This window comes from Delphinapterus leucas, chromosome 6 (genome assembly GCF_059928025.1).
Source record: "Delphinapterus leucas isolate spDelLeu-1000000601 "Yukka" chromosome 6, BTC_Dleu_Yukka2, whole genome shotgun sequence".
Classification (NCBI taxonomy): domain Eukaryota; kingdom Metazoa; phylum Chordata; class Mammalia; order Artiodactyla; family Monodontidae; genus Delphinapterus; species Delphinapterus leucas.
Window position 1 is genome coordinate 101,381,202 of NC_143134.1, and position 25,156 is coordinate 101,406,357.

A 25,156-nucleotide genomic window follows, 5' to 3' on the forward strand; every position below is an offset into this window, starting at 1 on the left:
AAGATGTGGTGTATGTGGTAAGGCTGTGAATATGAGTGATGGGCTAAGTGGAGATAGGAGGTGGGTGAAGTAAAGAAGACCCTCCCAACTTCTTTGGACAAAGGGAAAGGAAGACCAGTGTGGTAGAACTAGTTATCCATAGACCTGGCTTCTATTGCTGGTTTGCCTTTAACTAACTCATTATAATTTTCCGAGAAGTTCAGTTCTCCTCTTTGTCAAATGAAAAGATTGAATATTTTAGTGATATTCCATTTTTTGGGTTTGTTTTAAGCAACGAGAACTGTTTTATTCATATGAACTCACTGGTGGAAGCCCAGTATGCCTTGGTGGGGGGAAGGGCAGAGTGCAGAGCAGGGCACAGACCAGAACACAGGGCAGCCCCTATCCCTGCAGCCCCAAGACCTTGGCAGGACCCTGAGACTCAAGGTCCCAGCACATTCAGTAGCTCTGAGAGACCTCTGTTCTAGAAAGATCAAGGAAGCATGAATGCACACAAGTATATATTATTCTGCAAAAAAAGAATTTTTTCCAAGCAATAGAGGGGAGCTTAAGGATTGAGACAGCAACTTCAATGGGAAAAGAACAAAAGATCTGATGAAAAATTACAGCGAGTAGTACATTTGGTTAAAAAGGGGGTCCCCAACCTCCTTCTCGCCTCCTCATACTTAAAAAGAAAAGATGTTGCAGGTTGACTTCATGAACAGAATTGCCAAACGTTTGTACTCTCCTAACTGAATGGATTCCTGCTTCATGAGAGCACTTCCTCTGCAAATGTCCTGCCTGGTATCATAGCTGAATGTGTCGTTGGGCAGGCCTGGTCTGGTCCTTATTTTCTGGGTTTCCTTTTTTTTTTTTTCTCTCTCTCTCTCCTGGCAAAATGTCTTGAAAACATGACATTTACACTCCACCCTCATGTTATCTTTTCTCTCTAGTTCTTTGCTTTCGAACTAGCCTTGAACATCGTGAGGGTTAGCTGAGGCCCCCAGACCGCTTCCTGGCACACCTATGGCATCAACAGGCCATAACCTCTCTCTCCACCGGATTGTTGCTGATGCTAGGCTTGCTTTGGTCTTGTTCAATTTTTTTATTTCTGCTGAAGCTCATTTTTAGGCAACACTTCTGAAAACATACTGCCTGAACCTCAAAATCTCTTCTATTTATTCAGGTTGAGGCACAGATGTTATTCAGGCACTGAGACCGAAGTTGGTTTACACGGATGTCTGAATTAGCCCCCAAACCATGTTGTTTTTATTGTGAATATCCCTACATGTCATCATAGAAACATAGTTCAAGCAGTGTAACTGCAAACAGTATTCACATTCCACTATTAACCCTCTTGTTCATTTTTTTTTTTTTTCATTTTTATGTGAGGCTCTTCTGGAAATTCTACAACTTCTTTTAAAACAGATTTTCTGGACAATGAGTGTCCCTTTTGGAGGTAGAGCCCTATTATAAAAATAGAAAGGAAATTCAGTTTCAATTTCCCTCTGATTTTACTTGCTTAACAGTTGCTTTCACTCCAAAATGGGCATGAACGTAAACACTGCAGTATTTTCACCATTTCTTTAAATGCTTTTTAAGAAAGGGAACTTACAGTTTTCCGGAGGATACCTGTATGACGTTAATCTCTCTCGCTCCGCCATGATGCTGTGGGACTAGTGGAGGACTGGATGCCGTAATCCTTTAAATAGCACTTCAAAAATGATTTAGAAAATCTAAAGTCTGTCTTGTAAACCCCAGAACTTGTCTCAGATCTTGCCTCGATCAACTTCCAAAGTATAATGCAACGTGATTATGTTCCTCTGGGGAAACCTGTGAAACAGGTCTTTGAGCTCCATTGGATGTGTCAGAGTTTTAATTGATTCTTTACCATGTCTCTGCCCCCCCTAATAGCAGTGCTAAGGACAGGACGTGTTTTATGGGAACAGTCACCCAGAGCTTAATTTGTTGTTGTGTAGTAGACAAGACTATTTCCCAATGAAATTAAATCTGTTTCGTGCCCTGAGAGTTTCTTCCTGATCAAGTGTGGTCTGCTGATTATGGAGAGTGCAAACCTTGATAGCCTCCAATTAGCACTGATGCGATTCCAGGGAAAACTTACTCCCTGTTCCTTGCCAGTTACAGAAAAACATTTTGGTTGAAAAGAGGTGTGCCACAGAACTCTGTTCCTTGAGTTCATTTACTTTTCTCTTGCTTCTTGGATCACAAGACAGGGGTGAGCCACACGCCCTTATTACAAGCCATATAAAGTACCTCACATATATTATCTCATTTTGTCCTCATGATAACGTTGCAAAGAGGGCAGGCAAGTATCACTATGCCCATTTTACAGATAAGAAAACTGAGTCCCAAATAGCTTTGCAACTTACTTAAGGAACCACCAGTAATAAGCACCATACTTATTTGGTGTATCTGAAAGCAGATACTCTTTTTAGTAATTACCCTCTTTCTTGGACAGTAGCCAAGACTGCTCTACCTAGAGCTTACTGCAGTGGAATTTCTGCCCCCCAACACAGTTCGTTTATTCATTCAATCAACAAACACTTGCAGTGAGTATGAATTTGGGGCCTCAAAATTCAGATCTGCAAAACAAAGGTAGATTTATTTTTAAACTTCAAGTAAATTCTCTCTTGGGTCCTCATTCCTCCTGGTGGCAGAAACTTGTCAATTCTAGGTTTTCTCTGCCAGCTCAGGGAATTTCCCCCTCCTCCCTTTTCTTCTGTAGTTGTATATAAGTTCAGGCCATTGGAAGGTTTGTGTGTGTGTGTGTGTGTGTGTGTGTGTGTGTGACAGTGTGTGTGTTATGGAGATGGTAGATGCATATGGCCTTCTGGGGTCTTGTTACTCTGATTGCTGTTGAAATGTGTGGCCCATCTGGTCTTCCAACATTTGGAAGTATTTGGTAAATACTAGCACTTATTGCTATGTGATTTTTTAAAAACCCTGCTCTTGAGGCATCTGTAGAACTGCTGGCTTGCCTTCTTTCATCTAGCTTCTGTGTCCTCCTTGTAAGTATGAGAGACACTTGGCTGCCCTCCTGAGCTACTCTGAGGATTTGGGGGAATTTCATAGGACTCTCTCAGGCCTCTTGGTCTAGCCTTGTCATATGTCTTTTTTATTCGAAGCTTCTCTCTCCTACCCTATTGTGTGTGGGAGTGGGGAGAGGAGACTGTTTCCCCACCTCCTCAGGTATCACCTTGTGTGAGGCATAGATCGCCTCTACCCCTGGATCTACGAAACCAACCTGGGGTGTATCTCATTTCCCTGACTGCACACATATCCCCTCACCCTGGCCTTACCCAAGGGAAGGAGGGAGGGTGGGGTGAGGGGCATAAACAGGGACATTCTCCATCATCCAAGTGTCTGCTCTGCTGTCCAATGCTCTCCTCTAGAGCAGGTAAATTTTACTTCCTCTGGATCAGGGGGTGGGATGGGGGTGGGGAGGAAGGATTAGCCCAGCAAGTATTCATCCAAATCTGTTATCTCTGCCAGGAGCTCAGCTTTTGAAGGTCAAAAGCTATGAGTTAACTATTTTTATTCTCTCTTCCTTGAAGCAGTAAAGGTGGAATGTCTTAGCTGTCTAGGCTGGGGGGTGAGCAATGGGGTACACATAACTCTGTGTGTGTGTGTGTGTGTGTGAGAGAGAGAGAGAGAAGCTGTTAATGCCTCATAATATTACCCTGAGTTTGGTCATTTTTGCCTAACATGTTCCAGATTCTCTGCCAGATGGGGAATATAGAGGTGAGCAGACTATATCCCTTGCCTAAGATGTTTACAGCCTAGTGAGAAAGGCAGAGACAGGGAGGTTGGCCCCAAGGCGAGATGCAGGCTGAGAGTGGTGTGCACTGTTTAAACCAGTGTAGTGTGCTGGCTGATTGGAAAGATGTATAAGGTGCCACTGGTACCCTTTCCCGAAGACCCAAGCAAAGACTTTACAATTCTGCAGTTTCCCTGTTATCCAAGCTATTTGGTGCTCACCACTTTGGGTAACTGATCTGAACTAAGATGTAAGTGGAAAGCAAAAGGAAAATTAATAGTAAAACAATTATAATTTTGTATCTATGATCTCACAGGACCTTCTCCACCTCCGTGAGAGCTTGTAGGGTTATCTCCACATGGCCCATATACAGCCAGGGTTACTTAATAGCATCTTCTAGGTACCACTGCAAGCTGAGAAATATTAATTTGGCATTATGAAATAATTTGAAGCCGGACCCAGCTTCCGGTTCTGGTGGGCATTTGTCTGTTGCCTGTTGTGCTACGTGTCTTTGGCTTGTGAGCGGAAGGTGGGCAGGCGTCATGGATCAGGTAATGCAGTTCGTTGAGCCAAGTTGGCAGTTTGTGAAGGACTCAATTCGGCTGGTTAAAAGATTCACCAAACCTGATAGAAAAGAATTCCAGAAGATTGCCATGGCAACAGCAATAGTATTTGCTATAATGGGATTCACTGGCTTTTTTGTGAAATTGATCCATATTCCTATTAATAACATCATTGTTGGTGGCTGAATACCTTTGTAGAAAAGTGTTTTTCATCTTGTGGATTGGTGAACAAGTAAGGATTTGAGACGCTCATGGAGTAAAAATTTGCTTATATGTTTTGTGTTTTTCTTTCATTTTTTTTCTTCCAAGGTGTTTTCTATTTGTAAATTAAAATAATTTCAAAATATATAAAAAGCAGTAATTTCAGCTTTTACTTCTGTTTCTCAAAAAAGCCTAAAAGAGAGTATGTTCATTACATAGAGCAAATTCCCTCCTCTTCTTTCATCTTCTCTTTTCTCCTTCTCTCTCTTCCTCTTCCCTTCCTATTTGTCCTATCTGTCTGTCTATCTATCTATCTACCTATCTATCCATCCGTCCAGCTATCCATCTATCATCATCTATCATCCATTCATCTGTCTCGTGGCCAGCTTTGCTCTTTTCCCAGTCCAAATTCCCACCCCAGATCTCTCAACCTGAGCTGGCATAGTCTTTTGGAAAAAAAATAAACATTTTCAACCATTTCCTGTTTTAGTTTCCTCTCTTGCTCTTTCTCCTTTTCTTTTTCCTCTCCTTCCAGTCTAGTAGCAACCTGTCCTTTTAAATACAAATCTAAATATTACTTTAGCTACATATTATAGATCTAGAAAAAAGTCTGGTGAAGACAGAACCATCCTTAGCACGCTGGGGGTGGAGGTCGGGGTGATGGGTTGATGGGAGAGGCAGAGGGAGAGCCAAGGAAGCAAAGACCGTTTTCCTTAGTGGATGGAGAAGGTGATGTATTATTATTTGCAAGTCTATATTTTTGATCCCTGTCAAACTCTTTTACAGATGGAGAAACTGAGGCCTGGAGAATAAAATAAGCTGCCCAAGGTCGCACAGCTGGTAAGTGACAGAGCTGTGGTTTAAATCCAGATCTTTGACATTAAGTGTTCTTCCTACTCACAAGTGGAGTGAATTCCCGGTTTCTCCCATAATTCAAATGAGAGGAAAATTCAAATAACAAAGATTCTCTCCCCACCCCTCAAAAGTAGTAATGGAGAGGACAGTTAATGGAAAAAAGATGCCAGGTCTAGCATGAGAACTATGGTTTGTTGGTTCCTTGATATGGAGATGGTAATGGCCACCCACTGCCAGAAGGGAGGCAAGAACCAGGAGAGGCAACAAGATGGAGGGAGCTGAAGGCCTTGTGAATTAACAGTATTGGAATTACATGGGTTCTGAAGTTTGTGTTTAAGTGTCAGCCACAGGGAAACCTGAGAGATCTGGGCTACTGCTGAAGAAAAATATGTTATACAGTGAGAATAGAAAAACCCAGTACTGTTTCCTGATTACTGTATTGTATAGTACATTGGACCTTTTAAAAACATTAAAACGTATAGCAGAAAGTGAGCAGCCCATGTAATACCCCAACTCACACACCCATAAAAGTCATAAGAAAATCTTCATATTTTTTCTATACAAATACTAATATGGTGGTAAAATAGCAGGATATCATTCACAATCTGTGTGAAATCTTGCAATCATATAGGTTCCTTTACCTGTACCCCTTTATGTTATAGGTATTGTGGTGATTACATCTACATACATTGAAAACCCCATCAGACAACTCTGTCATTACTGCTTTCAACAGTCATACGTATTTTAAGGAGCTTAAGAGATGAAAATTAGTATCCATTTACTCAGATTTTTACCATTTTTGTTGTTTTTCTTTCATTCTTAAAGTTGCAAGTTTCTCTCTGGTATCAGTTTCCTTTCGCCTAAAGAATTTCCTTTAGCATGTATTTTAGAATCTGTCTACTGGTTACAAATTCTCTTAGATTTCCTTCATTTGAGAATGTCTTTATTTCACCACTTTCATTCCTGTAAGATATTTTCACTGGATATAGACTTCTGGGTTGACACCTGTTTTCTTTCAGCACTTTTAAAGATGTTCAACTGTCTTCTGGACTCCATGGTTTATGATGAGAAGTCATATGAATTATCTTTCCTCTAAAAATAATGTGTTGTTTTCCTCTAGACTCTTTCAAGATTTTAAACTATTTTTTTCTTGGTACTTAATAGTTTTATTATGATGTGTCTGGGCATGGTTTTCTTTGACTTTATCTTGATTGGGCTTTACTGAGTTTCTTAGATCTGTAAATTGATGCCTTTCACCAAATTTGGGAAATTTGGGCCATTATTTCTTCAAATGTTTTTATGTACCAATATCTATTATTCTGGGACTCCAATGGCATAAATGTTAAACATTTTGATCTTGTCCCACAGATCTCCATGGCTCTGTTCATTGTTTTTCAGTCTTTAGTCCCTCTGTTATTTAGATTGGATAATTCCTATTCATCTGTTTTCAAGTTCACTGACTCTTACCTCTATCATGTCCATTCTGCTCTTGAGTCCATCTAGTAAATCTTTTATTTCAGATTATATATTTTTCAGTTTTAAAATGTCCCTTTTAAAATAGTTTCTGTTTCTCTGCTGAGAAAGTTTATCTTTTCATTCATTTCAAGACTATTCTCCTTTATCTTATGGACCATCGTTATGATAACTACTTTAACATCTTTGCCTGATAATTCCAACATCTGGATCATCTAGGAGTTGGCATCTTTTGTCTTTTCCCTTGAAATTTTCTTCTTTTGTGTATGCTGGGTAATTTTGGATTGTATTCTGAACATTTAAAAGATTATGTCATGAGACTCTGTGACCTATTAGAATCCTCTGGCAAATGTTGATGTTTATGTTTCCGCAGACCTTATTAGGTTCAGACTGCAAAACCTGTATCCCCTTCTGTGGGTGACTTTTCCAATGATCGTTTTCAAACTGTTGCTATGGTGTTTTGGGTCTGTCCCATGTTTGTGCTACTTAGGGGTTAATCTGAGACTTGAGTGGTGGTTTAAATCATAATTCAGTTCTCAAAGACTTTTCCATGGTGCTTTGTATCTGTCTTGTGCATTCACAGGTCAGAGTCAAGTCTGGGCCTTGTGTAGGTTTATACACAGAATTAGAAAATTCCTTTTTCTGGCTCTTTCCTCTCCAGGATTCTTCTCTGTGATCTAGCCCATAGAGGACTCATGATCCTCTGCTCAGAAAGATGGGGTTTTACTTAGGGTTTTATCTGTCTGTATCCTTGCTGCTATAGCACCCCTCCATGACTGGGACCCACCCTCAGGGCAAACAAGCAAGAGAAAAAAAGAGAAAAAGAAAACAGGGATTCCTCACATACTTCTGGGAGTGCAGGGGCGTCTTTCCCCAATTATCCTCGTCAGAGAAACAGAGTTCCTATTGGAGTTTCAGCTGCCTGCACTGCCACCACACAGTTCCATGACTGGGGCTTGTCTTCAGGTCAAACCTGGGGAGCTCATCCCTGGACAGGTTGCTGCTGTAATTGTTTACTTCCCTTCTTGTCTCTTCTGTTTACTTTTCAGAGTCCTCAGGTAGTTGCTTTTTATATCTTGTACATTGTTTTTAGTTGTAATTAGAGAGAGGTAGGCTATTGTGGGCTTTATCCATCTTGTGTGGCACCAGAAATTCTTATAATCCTTTTAAAGTTTCATCTTTTTACTTTTAAATCTTTGCTCCTTCTGGAATTAATTTTGATGTAAGGAGTAATGTAGTACACTCTTATTGTTGTTATTATTATTATCCTAGGAAATCTTCGGTAGGTGAATAAATCAGGAGCCGTAGTGGGAAGACCATGGGATTAGCAGTTGCATCAGCCTGGGTTCAAATGACTCCATCACTTACAAGTTCGTGACCTTGGGCATAACCTCCCTAATCTCAGCTTCCTCATCAGTACAGTAAGGATAATGACTAGTATTTGCTTCACAGAGTTGCTGTGAATATTAAATGAGATAATGCTAGTGAATTATTTTGCATGGGGTCTGGCACTTAGTAGGGGAATTAATAAATGTCAGTTATCGTGGCTATGATGCTGGTGATAATTATTGTTGTTATATAAGTAACAAAACAAAGTCATTACACTTGAGAGTCAGGTGCACTGAAGGCTTAGGGGGATGTTACTTAGTCACAGTACATATGTCAAATCATACAGAAAGCTGCTCTCTGTCCCAGAACACGTGTGAGGTCTGAATCAGTGACATGGATTTGAGTTTGTAGGATAAGGAAGTGTGACTGGGAGATGGAGACTGCTGTAGGTAACACATTCATAGCTCCCTCAGTTAATGTTTGTAGACAAGGAAAATGAAGAATCCTACATTTTAGAAAATGGTGTTTTTCAAATTGGAATCAGAATCATCTGGTCTACTTGTTAAGATGCAGATTCTTGGGCCCCACTCCTGACCTAAGAAATTAAAACTGTGGGCAGGTCCTGGGAATATGCATTTAGCAGGCTCCCCAGGTAATTCTTTTTTTAAAATAAATAAACAAACAAACAAATAATTAATTAATTTATGGCTGCGTTGGGTCTTCGTTGCTGTGCGCAGGCTTTCTCTATTTGCAGCGAGTGGGGGCTACTCTTGGTTGCTGTGTGTGGGCTTCTCATTGCAGTGGCTTCTCTTGCTGAGGAACACAGGCTCTAGGCACGTGGGCTTCAGTAGTTGCAGCATGCGGGCTCAGTAGTTGTGGCTCATGGGCTCTGGAGTGCATGCTCAGTAGTTGTGGCACACGGGCTTAGTTGCTCTGCGGCATGGGGGATCTTCCCAGACCAGGGCTCGAACCTGCGTCCCCTGCATTGGCAGGTGGATTCTTAACCACTGTGCCACCGGGGAAGTCCCAATGAAGATGTTTCTGGATGAGATTAACATTTGAATCAGTAGACTGAATAAAGCAGATTGCCCTCCCCAAAGTGGTGGGCATTATCTAATCTGCTGAAAGCCTGAACGGAACAAAAATGTGGAGTAAGGGAGAATTTGCTCTCTCTGCCTGACTCTCTTCAAACGGGGGCATCTGTTTTCTCCTGCTTTTGGGCTCAAACTCAAACCACAACTTACACCACTGGTTTTCCTGGTTCTCAGGCCTTCAGACTCAGATTAGAACCATACCATTGGCCCTCCTGGGTCCCCATCTTGTCAACTGCAGATCTTGGGGCTTCTCAGCCTCCACAATTGTATGAGCCATAATAATAACTCTCCTTATATATGTGTGTATATGTGCTTTTAACTATATGTACTTTTGTATATATTTAAATATATATCTATATTTATGTAATATATTTTATATGCTGCATATATATTTATATATACTCTGTGTGTGTGTATATATATGTATATATACACATATGTATATGTAGTGTGTTTCTCTGGAGAGCCCTGCCTAATGCATCTTCCTCCCTAGTTCCTCTGTGTCTTCCTGGTCCGTCACCTCCCTCCGTGCCCAAGTCCCTTGCTTTGTCCCCTCAGTCACAGCAACCTGGTTGTCAGTAATGCTCTCCCTGTCCTATCACTCACTTGCTTAGATTTCCATGACTCCCTATGGCCTTCAGGAGGAAGTCCCAGCTTTCCTATGCCGGCCCAGGGAGCTTTCTTTTTTTTTTTTTTTTTAAGATTTTTTTTTTTTTTTGATATGAACCATTTTTAAAGTCTTTATTGAATCTGTTACAATATTGCTTCTGTTTCATGTTTTGGTTTTTTGGCTGTGAGGCATGTGGGATCTTAGCTCCCTGACCAGGGATTGAACCCGCACCCCCTGCACTGGGAGGCGAAGTCTTAACCACTGGACTGCCAGGGAGGTCTCCCGGGGAGCTTTCTTACCAACCACTCCAGCCTTCGCTCCCGTCACCTGCACTCAGCTGTCCCTGACTCTCGGCCCTGATTTGCGGCAGCAACTTAAACTGCCTATATTTCCTGCTTCATGTTTCCCTGCTGTTGCTCATGCTGTCCCTGCTGCCTGGGATGCCCTCACCCTCCAGACATATTGGTTTACCTGCCAACTCCAGTTTATCCTTTACGACTCCACTCAGTCACCACCCCCTCCAGAAGAGTCCCTGACCCAACTTAGCCTGCGTTAGCTGCTCCTCCTGTTGTTCCCGTGTTTCCGCCTGTTGTTTCTCTTATCAGATGTGTTATCATTACCTCGCGTGTGTCTGTCTTCCTCACTGGGTTGTAAGCTTCTTACCTTATTTAACTTTGTACTCCCAGACCCTAAAATGTAACTGGTACTAAATATAAGTTTGTTGAATGAACAAAACCAAGTTTTTGTAGAAGGGCCTCTTTAGTACCAGCTGTCAAACTCTTCTCATACCACCTACCCCAGTGGCTCAAATCCAAGTGGTTTCCACCTGGATCTCTGCTTACCACCTCTTACTGCTGCCTTCATGGACCCCTGGACCTTGTACTTAGTTTGGACTTTGGCTTGTGGTGCTTATTTCCTGTCTCTGCATTCTCACTTTTACTGATCTTCTGGTTTGGAAGACACTTCTGTGTCTTACCCTTTCCAGTAAACCAATGATCTCCTGTCACCTGGGGCTACTTGAACTGCAAGACCCAGCCTTCTCTGTCTCATCCATCTTGTCACCTCAAACACCCCCCTACCCCTGTCATCTTCAAATTCCATGTTACACTTCCTAGACATTAAATATTATTATACATTTTATTTTATAATAATACCATGAGAAAAATGTCCTTCATAACAAAACAACAACAAATCTGTGCATTTAGTGTGGTTATGTGAGATTTACAAGGTGCTTTCACACAATTTATTTCATTAAATCCTCATAACAACCTCGTATAGTGGGTTATTATCCCCATTTTACAGATGAGGAAACTGAGGCTCAGAGTAGTTAAATGAACTGCTTGAGATCTCATAGACAGAGAATGACAGAGCATGGACCTTAGATGAGGTCCTTTGACTCCAGAGCTTTGAACTCTTTGGAGTTCACCATGGCATTAAAAGATGAGCTATAGCTGATGAAAAACAGATATATCTGATTGTAAGCTTGAAAACATGCCCTCTCCAAATCCATCTTCTATACTACTGTTAGCATAATTTAAAAAAACCTTAAATTCAGGTCAGATTTCTTCCCTATTACAATCCTTCAGTGGACCTTGGTTCCTCATCCAGTTACCCGGGGTTCTGTTGAACCCCTGACCTCAGTCTTACCCTATGTTTTAGCAATCTCTACCAATTGCCTTGCTCTAAAGGCCAATGGTGGTCCATGCCTTGGTGTTCTTTGACCTAATTTCCCACCTATAGTGCATCTGCCTTTTGCCTGGGCAGTACCTCCTTCCTTTCTAGCTCAGGTATCACCTCTACTCTGGACTCAACAGCCCCACCCCCCCATCCTCACTCTCCCTACTACCTCCTTCATAGTGTCATGGAGTGAGTCACACGCTTTTGTTCCAACACCTCTAACCATTTGTGGTGTTGTTTTCATTACCTGTCTGCCTCCCTCTGAAGACCTTTATATTCCTTCAGGTTACAAATAAGGCCCAAGTTCTTCTGTGTTTACAGACGCAGCACGTAGCACAAGTCCAGCACAGAGTAAAAGACAGTGGATGTTTATAGTATGGATAGACAGATGGATAGTTGGAAGGATGGATGGATTCATTTTTAGAAGGATGGACGGACAGCTGGATGGTTGGATGGATGGATGGATGGACGCATGCACTAGTGAACTTCAGGTTGCCCTTTCAAATCCAGGTCTTCCTCTTCTTCTCTGTTTTCTCCAGTGGCAAAGTAATTAAACGTTTTTAGTAGAATATAGAATATAGGATGAACTTCTTTCCCCCTTAGAATAGTATACTCATTGAGCTGTAGAGGAAATACAAGGTCACCTCTGTCAGCCCCCTGCCTTCAGACCTGTCAATGGGCCAGTCATTTTACTCTTAGTTTATATTAACAACATTCCAGTTGGTAGAAGGAACCCCTTATACTGAGCACAAGTACACCTCCCTGAAACTACTGTACTTGGGTCCAGTTTTGGCTTTTTGAACCAATATAGATGAGTAATCCCTCTTTCACGGGGTAGATTTCAACATATGAGATCATGGCCTGCCTTACTCAAGACTCTGCTGCAAGTGACAGAAAACTCAGTTTAAACCAGGTAAATAAAAAAGAACAGTTACTGCCTCCTATGAGCCAACTGCAGAATGGCAAGGATGGAGCTGTCCCCACAGTTGACTGGCCCCAGGCACTCCATCTCTCCATTTCTCGGCTTGTCTTCTATTTGTGTTTTGCTTCATTATTTCAACTTCTTCCAGATGGCTGGGAATCCAGGTACCACCATCTCTACAAACACATCCTTTAACTTACAATCCAAGGGAGAAAAGGCAGAAACCCTAGGGCAGGGCTTTGATTGGTCTGGTTCAGGTCACATGTCTGTCCCTGTGGCTAGAAGTCAGGGTACTGCAGTTGAAACTGAAACCATGCACCTCAGATCGGGACTTGAACCCATGCGGCCGGGACTCAAACCCGCCCAAAACCCACAGTCTTCCAACTGAGATCACACGCCTGGTTTCAGGACTTAATGAATTTCAGGTTCTTGATGTCTCATTGCAGAAAGAATTCGCTGAGGGGCAAAGTGATAGGTAAGAAGTAGATTTATTTAGAGAGAAACACACTCCACAGACAGAGTGTGGGCCACCTCAGAAGGTGAGAAAGGCACCAGGGTATGGGGTTGTCAGTTTTTATAGGAGTGTGTCATTTCATAGGCTAATGAGTGGGGGGAGTATTCTGGTTATTTTAGGAAGGGGCGGGGATTTCCAGGAGTTGGGCCACCGCCCACTTTTTGATCCTTATGATAGGTCTTGGAACTGTCATGGTGCCTGTGGGTGTGTCATTTAGCTTGCTCTTGTGAGAGTATACTGAGGCTCAAGGTCTAGTGGAAGTTGACTTGTCCGCCATTTGGACCCATTTGGTTCTAATCAGTTTATGTCATGTCCTTGGGCTATGTCATTCTTTCAGAGGTTGTGCCCTGCCCCCTTCCCTCCTGTTTCAAAACCCCCCTCCAGAATCACAAGGAATAGGAAAGGAGCAGGTCCTCTACAAAGCAAGGGAAATAGTTACCAGAATAAGGAGGCAAAGGATTCTGGTTTGACCAAAATAGGACATCTGCTACACCCTGCATTCCTCTTACCTTTATACCTTAAGATTTTGAAACTTGAGATTTGAGTGCAGCCCAGACCATCCTAGGACCCCCCTGGATATGCTCAAGTCTGTCAGTATCCCACTCACAATGTGACCCTCTTCCCCCAGTGGAATCCTGAGGAACGCACTGTTCCTCGAGTGATCTGATCTGCACAGGACACAGCAGATTCCTTGGGTTCCTTGTTCTGAACATGACCATCCCAGTGCCAGGCGTATAGTGTGTACTCCAGAAATAATGAATGCATAAAAAGATAACCATGATTCTCAAGCCAATCCTGCCTAAACATTTCTCCCAAAGGCAAATAAGGCAGCTGTTTTGCAATTGGTAAAATATAGCAAAAGAGACACAACCAGTTGCTCTGAGAATGAGGGAGCGTGTGGAGGCTATGGCTGGAGGCTATGCGCCTGGCACCCTTGCTTGGAGGGAGGGCTCTGTCCTCCTCTAAACTTTCAGCTCACTGGAATGAGCTGCTCCTCCCCAAAGGCAGCAACACAGGAAGATGAAGATATTTACAGAATAAAAACAAAACCCAAAAAACTGCATGTCCTTTTCCTGCCTTAGGACTTTGGCTTCAAGGGACAGAAAATTCAAAATGGCAGTGACCTAAATGTGAAAGACTGTCATTTAAACCAAGTGCAGAGGTAAGAGGTCAAGGCTGGAATGGCAGCTCCATGGTCCCTCGGGACCCAGATTTGCTCGTGTTTCTCCACCACCTTGTTGGTCCCAAGTTCCCACCATCATGCCACCATTCTAACAGAAAGCAGGAGGGAATAGAGGAAGGAAGAGGGTGAAGGTATGCTCCAGCGGTCTCAAGATTTCCAGAAAGCGCCCCTAACACTTCCATTTACATCTCATGGTTGGAACTTAGCTCTAGCTATGAGCAAGGCTGGGAAATAAGGTTTTTATTCCAAGCAGCTTTGTACTCTGTTAAAGCCAAGGGCTCTGTCAGTATGTAAGAGACAGGAAATGGATGCTGGAATGGGCAACCGGGATCTCTGTCAACGCTGCCAGGAAGGAAAAGCTGATTCTACGGTGTGAAGGCAAAAGCAGGAAAATTAGAACGTGCCCTGCTGTGGTCTGGGCTACAGTCCTGGTAGGGATTTTGGAGAGGAAGACTTCAGTCCCTCAGTCACATTGCCAGAGCATCGTCCGTGAAATTAACCAGACCAGATTCAGGATGTGATCTTGGTTTCCTGTAACTAAACTCTCAAGCGTGATATGCAAGGCATTCTGCACCTGCCCAGTTCTACCTCCTTCGTGTAGCAGCAACCTGCCACTCTCCTGCACTAGGACCACACCCAGCTCCCTGTCATTTCTAAACACGCTCAGGCCAGTTCAGTTCCCCTCCCTCCACACGTGCAGTTCCTGGTGCCTGGAAAGCACTTTCTTCCCCTCCTTGCATGAAAACCCCCAAACACTGAGCTTTCGGGTTGAAGCTCACAAGGACCTCCTCCACGGGTCCCACCATTCCCTCCTTTGTGATTGCTAGAAGCCTTCCTCAGATTTCCTTTGCTTTCTCTGTATGTGTTTTCCTCATCACCGACCACCCTATTTAAAACAGCAGCCCCCATTTCCCTCTAGACCCTTATCCTGCTTTATTTTCCTTTGTAGCAATTAATACCACCTAACGTTTTAGGTATTCATTTTTTCCCATATGTTATTGTCAGTCTCCTCCCATTAGAAAGTAATGTTTCCAAACTCCTGGACGATATTTAGCTTAGGGATTTCATGGAAAAATGGGGAGGGGGAGTTTCTTGGGATTCTCCAAATCATGTTATTCCTCTAAAAGATCTAAAAAATATTTTTTCATAACTTTACTTGTTTTAAAATGATAATGAGTGACTCAAATAATAAACAGGGGGCTTCCCTGGTGGCGCAGTGGTTGAGAGTCCGCCTGCCGATGCAGGGGACACGGGTTCGTGCCCCGGTCCGGGAAGATCCCACATGCCGCGGAGCGGCTGGGCCCGTGAGCCATGGCCGCTGAGCCTGCGCGTCCGGAGCCTGTGCTCTGCAACGGGAGAGGCCACAACAGTGAGAGGCCCGCGTACCACAAAAAAAAAAAATAATAATAATAAACAGGGCATCGGTTTTTCTGTGATACAATTATGCCAAAATTTCAGAGATGTTCTGTTTATAAAACCTGACGTATTAAACAAATACAAGTTTTGTGAATCATGAACCAATGTGTTGTGATGAGACTACATATTCCAACAACATAAAAAATGATTTCTACCTGATATTTTTGATAAAAGATCAAAAGAGAACATTAACACAAATTAAATACTTATTTATTCGTTATATGACAAATATTCCAGGTATAAAAATTTTTTCATATTGCATTGATTTGGTTGAGTTAAGAGTCCAGAAGCATCTTTAAGTTGGGTACATGTTCCTTCATACATGCTCATTTCCTTAATAATGAAAATATTATTTGAGCTGCCTACTTTGTTCAGCTCAAATATTGCCTCAGAGAGGCCTCCTTGGGCTGCATGGTTCAAAGCAGTAGCGCCCCACCCCTGTCTTCTCTTTCTCCCTTCCTCCCTTACCAATAGGAGGTAAGTTCTAAGAAAAGAGGAGTGACCATTTGTAAGTTGCAACCAGGCCCTCAAAACTCTACAAGTTCAATGTGAGTCCACACTGCAAGTGGGCCAACCCTTAAAATATTAGCAGTAGCAATAGTAATAACAGAGCTATTTCTTTTTAGCTCTTATTATGTACCAGGCGTCGTTTAAGTTTTTAAAATGAATGGTTTCTACGGGAGTAGATAGGATTATTATCCTTCGTTTTATTGAGAAGGTCCCAGAGAGGATAAATAACTTGCTCAAGGTCACTCAGCTAGTAAGTAGGAGAGCGAGGTGTTGAATCTAGAACACGTGCCTCCAAATTACATACTCTTCACTCTGACATCTTACTGCCTCCAGAGCAATTTTATTCTACATACAACATGGTGTATGTTTCCAGGGGAAAGCTAGGTACGTACTCACTGCCTCTTCTCTGTGTTAGTTAAACCACACAGAAGAAGGGTGTGTTTGGTTTTGGGATCCACTAACTGGAGCCCTTGGAGAGAGGGTCCAGAAATAAACCATGAAAGGCGGGGCTGAGAGCCTGATAATGCTTGACCTGGGATGGAGAAAGCATGTGATTGCTTCCCTACTTTCTTTAGGTCCTTGCTTAGGTCAGAGAGACGCTGTTTCTGATCACCATTTAAAATGGCAACCCCTAGGGCTTCCCTGGTGGCGCAGTGGTTGAGAGTCCGCCTGCCGATGCAGGGGACACGGGTTCGTGCCCCGGTCCGGGAGGATCCCACGTGCCGCGGAGTGGCTGGGCCCGTGAGCCATGGCCGCTGAGCCTGCGTGTCCAGAGCCTGTGCTTCGCAACGGGAGAGGCCACAACAGTGAGAGGCCCGCGTACCGAAAGAAAACAAACAAACAAAATAAATAAAATGGCAACCCCATCACCCTGGTCCTTGTCCTGTTTAATTTTTCATCATAGCCCTTATTACCACCTGACATTTTCTGACACATTTATTATTGACCAAAGTCATTGTCTATCTCCCCCACTAGAGAGTAAACTCCATGAGTTCAAGGATTCTGTCTAGTACCATCTTCCCAGGGATGAGAACCAGGCCTGGTACAAAGTAGACATTCAGTATATTTGTTGAGTGAATAAATAAAATATGAGTCCCCAGATATTTTCATTTGTTGACATACTATTCTCTTCCTTGTCCAGGAGTAGATTCAATTAGTATATACCTAGAGTAATATCACAGTGAGAATTTTATATCCTAAATTTTCCACTGATATTGAGCTAGGCATATTTTTCTTTTTGCTGAATTTAAACTTTACCCTCCTCTTTCTTTTCCTATCTCCTCTCTCCCAAAGGCAATTAATATTAAAAGCCTATCCTCCCACATCTTTCTCCCATATAATCATGTACCTGTATGACATGTACATGTAAGTTTTTTCATCGTTTTACAAATGGATATATTATATATCTCTTCCATTCTGCCTTTCTCACCTATGTATGCAAGTATATACTTAAAGATATACTTACATACATAGATATATATCTATGAAGATATAGAATAAACATTTAAAAAGCCCACAACATACTTCATGGTATAACTGTTTCAGCAATGTATACATTTCTTATGGACAGGTATTTCAATTGTTTTCCATTTGTTGCCATTTCTATCAGTCCTGCAATTTGCATTCTTATATGTATATTCTTTTGACTCTGTGTTTTATTTCTATTCGTTATATTTTATAAAGTGGGATTTCTGGAGTATTAAGTGTGCAGTCAGAATAGATTTGCTAGATTACTTCCCCAAAGAGCTATAGCAATACACATTTCTGTCAGCAAAGGCCAAGCATGCCCTTTTCTCTCTGCAACCTTGTGTGGGGAAATAAACCTTCTCTGGATTTCTCAGTGCTCCTGTAAAATGCTCTAGCCTCCTGAGACAGAGAAATGTATTTGGTATAAAGACAGAATGTTTGCCTTCACTTCTCCTAGGCACGTTTTGCTTTTCATACACTATGAGAATTAGATCTATAGCGATTTGCTAATTCCTCTAATCCAAAAGGATAACAAAATTCCTCTTATCTCCCCAAATGGGACAAATGACTATAATCTGGACTAAATCCCTAGGTTAAGCTTCCAATGTGTCAGGAATACTGGACCACTATTTCCCTAGTGTTTACGTTTCAAAAGGGATGAAGCCCGAACCTTGGAGCCATCTCTCGGTAAAAGCCTGAGACACCTACCGGGCTTAGCTGGCCCTTGGAGAGAGATTTTTACATTCCAAAAGGTCAGAATGAGCATCTGGGATCCTTCCTATCTCTTCTCCAAAGGACAAAGGTTTTTCTCTCTCCTTCCCAGAGAGGAGGGAGATGGCTGCCTCTCTCCTGTATACAAATGGAGGAAATACTTTTTTCCATCCCTTGTCTGTGGAATGAAACCTGCCACTCACAAGAGAATTTTTATCAGCGCTCACAGCATTACCTGTGGGTCTAGGAGTCAGGGACTGACACTGCACTTTACTCTGACTATTGATCTGGTTACATCAATAAAGAACTCTTTTCTCTGACCCAAGTGCTCATGCTTCTGCAGCATATATATATATATATATATATATATATACACACATATATATATATATGTATATATATATAAAACAAAAACTGTGCAAGTGGGAAAACATTCCAGACCCTTCACAGTTTTGACACAGTATCATGCCAGCACTGGGAATGTTCATTCTTTTTCATCTTTGCCAATCTAATGGGTGAAAACTGTCTTCTCACAGTCTTCTATTTTCTCTTCTATCAGTGAAATTGAACATATTCCATTTTAGACATTTACGTTACCTCGCCTGTGCATCTGTGTGAGAATTGCCTTTTCATAAATTCTGCCCTTTTCCCAAAGTTTTCCTTGAAATCTTTCTTATCAGTTTGTATGGGCTGTTTTTATGGTAATAGAATAGCTATGAATATAGGCCGACAGTGGCTCTCCAGCAAACGTTTTGCAAATACTTTTTCTTTCAGTCAGCCTTTCAGCATGATATTTGTCCTCATCCTGCAATTCTTCCTGCATGCTTTGTCTGCTTTCTGTGTGCTGTCTAACAGGAAGAGGGTCCTTAATGCCTACTACTTGCAGGTCCAAATGCTAAAGCGAGTGCCAACCTCTTAGTTGGTGAGAAGGGGGCTAGAGTCACATGGAGAGAGGGTCCTTCCAGAGGGGCTTACTGTAGGGAGGATGTGTCCATTGAAAACCTCCTGTCTGACCCTGAGTCTGATATGGAGGAGGAAACCTGGAGAAAAAGACACAGTCAGTTTCTCTGCTAGAGACGCTACTCCCGAAAAGGGAGATCATGGTGGGAATGTCCCAACGGCTGGTCACTGCAGCTTGGGGCTTGGGATGCACACTCCACCCTGGGTTAGGAAGAACTTCGGCATCCTGACTCCTACTTTATCATGGGTCACCGGGCAGGCAGTCAGAAAGCAGAGCCTGCCCCCTCTCCTCACTCCCCTGGAGTCAGGGGTTAGGTGCCCAGAAGAGCAAGCTGAGCAGGACCCACAGCCAGTGGTGCCAGCAGGAAAGGAATATGGTGCCAGCAGGCTGCGTTTGGACCAGAAATGAACAGGATGCAAAATGGGGCTGAAACCGCTGAGGCAGAGACCAGGAGAGAGGGGCCCAGTCTCCATGCTGGATGCTGAGAGCGGGAGATGGACGATGACGAGGCCCTGGGTATCCTTGGGGAGTGTGGTTCGAAAGGTAGAGGAGGCACAGCCGAAACGCCACTCGGGGCCAACAGGCAGCCTGCTGGGCACATTCCTTCAGTAAAGTTTCTTTCTAAAAAGAAACCACATGGTAGCTGATCAGAGGATGAGGTTTCTTTTCCAGATGTAAGCTCTGAGTGTACAGAAGTCAAGAGGAACCCAGGGCTTTATGAAAAATGGATATTCCTCGCCCTTATTAAAACTTCCAGAAGCTAGTAAAGACCGAGTTTCTAGGGACAATTGGCCGTGACACAGCTTGGGGGCCAGGAGGGCACGCCGACTCCCAAGAAACGTCGGCAACATCCACGGTGAGGCTGAGGGAATCTGCCCCTTGCCTGGACTGTGGCTGGGGACTCGCTCACTGCCATCGTCCTGTTGGACCGCCAGTACACGTGTGGGGAGGCCTGGCTGCACAGTCTCCGAAATCTCATTCTTTCCATGTGTCTTGTTGGCAAGGTTTCCTGCCACCCTCCTGGAGACTGGACAGAGCTGGCAGCAAGAAAAGAAAGACAAGTCAGGGTCATGCTGCTCTAAAGAGGCATTTGGGGTTATTTTCATGAAGGGATGGGGTAGCCGTGAGGGTGGTGGGCCGGGCAGTAACTTTGCCTCTTGCCCAGATGTATAAATGGGAAGCATCTGACTACAGGCTGTCCAGCAGAACTTGCCATGAGGGTGGAAACAGTCCATATTTGCACTCTCAGATAGGCACACGTGGCTAGTGGGCACCTGGAGTGTGACTATTAGAACTGAGAAAGTGGATTTTTAAGTTTACTTGATTCTCATTAATTAAAACTTGAACATAAGTAGCTAGCGTAGTGGCTAGTTGCTATCCTATCGGACAGCTCAGCACTAGAGCATGGGGGTCAGGAGTTTGGGCTCTAGAACGAGACAGAATCTTGTTTCCCTCACTTCCTAGCCCTGTGAACTTGGAGAAGCAACTTAACCTCTTGGTGCTTCCCTCTCCTTTTATCTAAGCTGAGGCTGGTGGTACCAACCTCTCAGCCTTAATGGGGGTGTTGACTATTCAAATACGGAAACACTAAACAAACACTTTCAAATAATTGTCACAGTCCTGAGAATCCACACCTGTCAGTCGAGGTGGAGCTGCCAGGAATTTTCAGGAGACGTAGGAGGCAGAAAGGGAAGGGATGCTTTCTGAGAAATGGGCTTGGAAAGAGTTCAGTTAATGAACTTCTATCTCTGGTGCTTGAGGGTTCCTGGCTGGTGAAGAGTGTTTCAAGAGGCTTTCCTGGGAGGTGACAAACTTAGGATGCTCCCCTCTGGGTGGGCTTTGTGTCTGAGAGTTTTCTCCAGGGCCAAGTCCTGAGCTGCTCAAGACTTTGACACATTCTAATGAGACCCCAGGGGGCAGCAGGAGTGGAGTGGTGTTGGAATCCATGTCCAGAGAGTCTTGCTTGAGAGAAAGGAGAGGTGATACCAGAGGCTGGGGAAACTTCTTCCCAAGCTTGTAGTGTTGTCCTCAGGACCGGAAGGAGAAGTCAATCCAGACAACTTGCCTTTGGTCTAAAGCTACCCTAAGGCATCGGTGATGGTACTAGTAGGTACAGAGGAGCCAAAAGCCTGGGAAGATGGCAAGGTCAAGTCCCATTTTCCTGTCTTTTGCTGGGAACTTTTTCTTTTTTATTAGTTTAAAAAAATTTTGTTTTTAATTAATTAATTTACTTATTTTTGGCTGCTTTGTGTCTTTGTTGCTGTGCACAGGCTTTCTCTAGATGCAGAGAGTGGGGGCTACTCATTGCAGTGGCTTCTCATCGCAGTGGCTTCTCATTGCAGTGGCTTCTCTTGTTGCAGAACACGGGCTCCAGGTGCGCGGGCTTCAGTAGTTGTGGCACGTGGGCTCTAGAGTGCAGGCTCAGTAGTTGTGGCGCACGGGCTTAGTTGCTCCACGGCATGTGGGAATCTTCCCGGACCAGGACTCGAACCTGTGTTCCCTGCACTGGCAGGCGGGTTCTTAACCACTGCGCCACCAGCGAAGTCCTTTGCAGGGAACCTAGAAGCAAACTTCCAGCCTGGCTTATCAAGGAGTCTCAGGGTGAGGACAGGATTTCACAGCTAAGTGTTTTCTTAAATTCCACAAGTCAACTCCACCCCTTTGCCTGCAGGTGACCTTTAGTGTGTTCCTAAGGGCTGGGAGCTGTGTTAGGCCTTGGTGACTGGGTGACACAATGATGTCACTTGCCTTCTGTAATGTGATTTATAATAAGAAATATATACTTGGTCTTCTTCCTCAAAGCTGTCTCTGGCACAGAGCTCCCCATACCCTTGGAATTTCCTAATTGGTGAGAGCAATGAAGATGTCTTTTGTTATGTTAATGAGGCAACCTTTGGAAAGCTTCTAAGGGTGGGGACTGGTTGCCAACCACCTGGTTGGAACTCTCAGTCCACACCCCACCCCCCCATCGGCCTATGAAGCCTCCGTAAAACCCCTAAGGATGGGGTTCAGAAAGCTTCTGGGTTGGTGATTTGGGGAGAGTGGTGCACTTGGGGAGAGCATGAAGCTCCGAGCCCTTTCCCCCCACCTTGTACTATTTGTCTCTTCCATCTGGCTGTTCCTGAGTTATATCCTTTTATAATAAACCAGTTGTCTAGTAAGTAAAATGTTCCTCTGAGTTATGTGAGCTACTCTAGCAAATTAATCAAACCCAAGGAGGGGTTGTGGGAAGCTCCCATCTATAGCTGGTCGGTCAGAAGCACAGGTGACAACCTGGACTTGTGATTGGTGTCTCAAGTGGGGAAGTGGGGGGTTAGTCTTGTAGGACTGAGCCCTTAACCTGTGGGATCTGATGCCATCTCCGGGTCGATAGTGTCAGCGTTGAGTTGAATTGTAGAACACTTAGCTGGTGCCAGACAGTTGCCTGGTGTAGGGAAAAAATCCACATGTTGGAACTGGGTGACAGATTTGGACCTCCTAACTGGACTCCTGCTTCCAAGCCTCTCCATCACCTCTCTGTCCAGCACACCTTGTGAGTTTGGTCTTCCCGGCAACCCATTTCCCTCACGGTGCAGCCCTGTTCCTTCCTACCTCCTCTCACTCCCACTCTAGGCCCACTCTGCTCTCCTGCTCAGGTTCCCACAGGGTCCTCAGCTACATCTCATGCCTCTAGCCTCTCCCCTTTGGTCCTCATTCAGTATAATCTTCCATCTGTTCTCTGCCAGGAATGTCCTTCTTATCCAAATCCTGCCCGTTGGCTTAAGGCTCTCTGCTCCTGAAATCTCTTCTACTGCCCTCGCTCCCATCCCCTCTCCTTCCGTGGACTTTCTCAGCGCTTACATTTTGACCCTACACCGATCAGTAGGGCATTTGGTTCTGAATAAGGGAGTACCTCATTTGTCTCGCTGTCATAAAATCCTGCTCCTCCGGGCTTCCCTGGTGGCGCAGTGGTTGAGAGTCCGCCTGCCGATGCAGGGGACACGGGTTCGTGCCCCGGTCCGGGAGGATCCCACATGCCGCGGAGCGGCTGGGCCCGTGAGCCATGGCCGCTGAGCCTGCGCATCCGGAGCCTGTGCTCTGCAACAGGAGAGGCCACAACAGCGAGAGGCCCGCGTACCGCAAAAAAAAAAAACAACAAAAAAAACAAAACAAAATCCTGCTTCTCCGCTACCCACTCCACGCTCCCACCAACTCTAGCCTCCTGGAAGGGCTCTGGGACCCTGTGGAATGGGTGCAGCCTCTTCTCAGGAAAGAGCTTAAGACTTTTCTCCCACATGCTCATACAAACACCCCAGAGAAGCCCCCAAGATTTATGTGGGGGGACGGGGAATTGGAGCACAGTCAGAGAGTTGAGGCAGGAGGCTCTGAAAGCTCCCCTCTGCCTCGTAGATCCTCAGCAGGACTCTACAGGGCATTAAGCCCAGGTGATGCCATCAGGATCAAAGCCCAGTCAGTTGCAGTACCTGGCAAACAGGATCATTACTGTCATGCATCAGGATGCCAAAGATGGATCAAAAATGGCAATGTGGGGCTTCCCTGGTGGCGCAGTGGTTGAGAATCTGCCTGCTAATGCAGGGGACACGGGTTTGAGCCCTAGTCTGGGAGGATCCCACATTCCGCGGAGTGGCTAGGCCCGTGAGCCACAGCTGCTGAGCCTGCGCGTCTGGAGCCTGTGCTCCACAACAAAAGAGGCCGTGATGGTGAGAGGCCCCCACACCGCGATGAGGAGTGGCTCCCGCTTGCCACAACTAGAGAAAGCCCTCGCACAGAGGCGAAGACCCAACACAGCAAAAATAAATTAATTAATTAATAAACTCCTACCCCCAACATCTTCTTTAAAAAAAATAAATAAAATACTTAAAAAAAAATGGCAATGTGCTTCAACTGAATGACTAGTTTCCTCTGTTCTCTGGTAGTAACTTACTACCAGGTTAAGCTGTTTCTTGAGACGCTCTTGGACCTGAAGGTTAGGACCACATTGTCAACTCAGAGGATACTTGACTGTCTGTGTATTAATAGCAGAGTATGTGTCTCAGTTGTCAAAATGTTGTACCCACAGCATAAGGGCTACGAGGAAAGGTTCCCCTCTGATTTATAATTAATGTCTCAAGGTAGTGGTGGGAATAATAATTAGAACAACAGACTTGGGTTCAAATCTTTCTGCTATTAGACTCAAAGTCTAAAAGCCTCAGTTTCCTTATCTGTGAAACGGGGATAATAATGGTAACTACCTTATAGAATGTTGTGGGGATTAAGTGAAATCATGCATTTCAAACACTTAGCACAGTTCCTGGGACAATGTAAGTGTTCAATAAGTGTTAGCCATGATTGATATTATGTGAAGAGTCCTGTCATAAGATAAATCTGTAGTATCAGAAGACAGACATTTTTTAGGTTTTAGTAGTAAGTACATGAAGGGTACCTGGGTAGAAGTCTGTGAAGTTTTGGCTTTCTTGCTACCGCAGAAGTGAAGTGAGCCAAGGACACTGGTGGAATGTGACCTGGGGGTCTTGCTTTAGGACAGATGACCTGAGCATCACTTCTGGTTGCCCAGGTTTTGAGTTGCCTTTTGATGCTAATGGCATTGTGATGAGCTAAGCGTACACCGATGAAGTAAATAGTAATTGGGGTTGAGCACCTGTGGCTCATCAGCTCCCCCTAGAGGAAGGAGTGGGGTGGTGCTGGAAGGGGTTGCCAGGGGCCGCTTGCTGATACCACGTGGGCCGAGTGTGAGCTCTGGATCAGGGACATCTTGCATTTGGAGTTTGAAAGCCTCTTGCGCATGTACCTGCCTGTAATCTCTCTTCCAAGCGTGGTGAGACTTGTGAAAATAAACCCCAGCCCCTAGTCTGTCCTGCTTGCCGTGCCAGGGCGAAAAGAACACTCTGGATGGGGGGATAGTGGTAGTCATCG

General features: G+C 44.1%; 2 protein-coding genes and 1 pseudogene across 5 annotated transcripts in view; 2 read left to right on the forward strand and 1 right to left on the reverse strand.

The window, feature by feature from the left end:
• PTPN3 (protein tyrosine phosphatase non-receptor type 3) overlaps window positions 1-1,809 on the reverse strand; it is a 147,273-nt gene extending 145,464 nt beyond the window's left edge. For 2 of the 3 annotated variants that reach the window (XM_089913549.1, XM_089913554.1), the window contains exon 1: window positions 1,595-1,808. In XM_089913549.1, coding sequence (XP_089769675.1) covers window positions 1,595-1,643 — 49 coding nt within the window. In that variant the 5' untranslated portion in view covers window positions 1,644-1,808. Of the gene's footprint in view, window positions 1-1,594 lie in introns of all 3 variants that reach the window. The other variant, XM_089913563.1, reaches the window with a different exon arrangement.
• PALM2AKAP2 (PALM2 and AKAP2 fusion) overlaps window positions 1-25,156 on the forward strand; it is a 615,632-nt gene that overhangs the window by 5,067 nt on the left and 585,409 nt on the right. For both annotated transcript variants that reach the window (XM_089913542.1, XM_022579084.2), the window contains exon 3: window positions 5,308-5,361. The gene's annotated coding sequence lies outside the window, so the exon portion shown is untranslated. The remainder of the gene's footprint in view (window positions 1-5,307; window positions 5,362-25,156) is intronic.
• On the forward strand, window positions 1,744-5,299 carry LOC149749023 (protein transport protein Sec61 subunit gamma pseudogene; annotated as a pseudogene).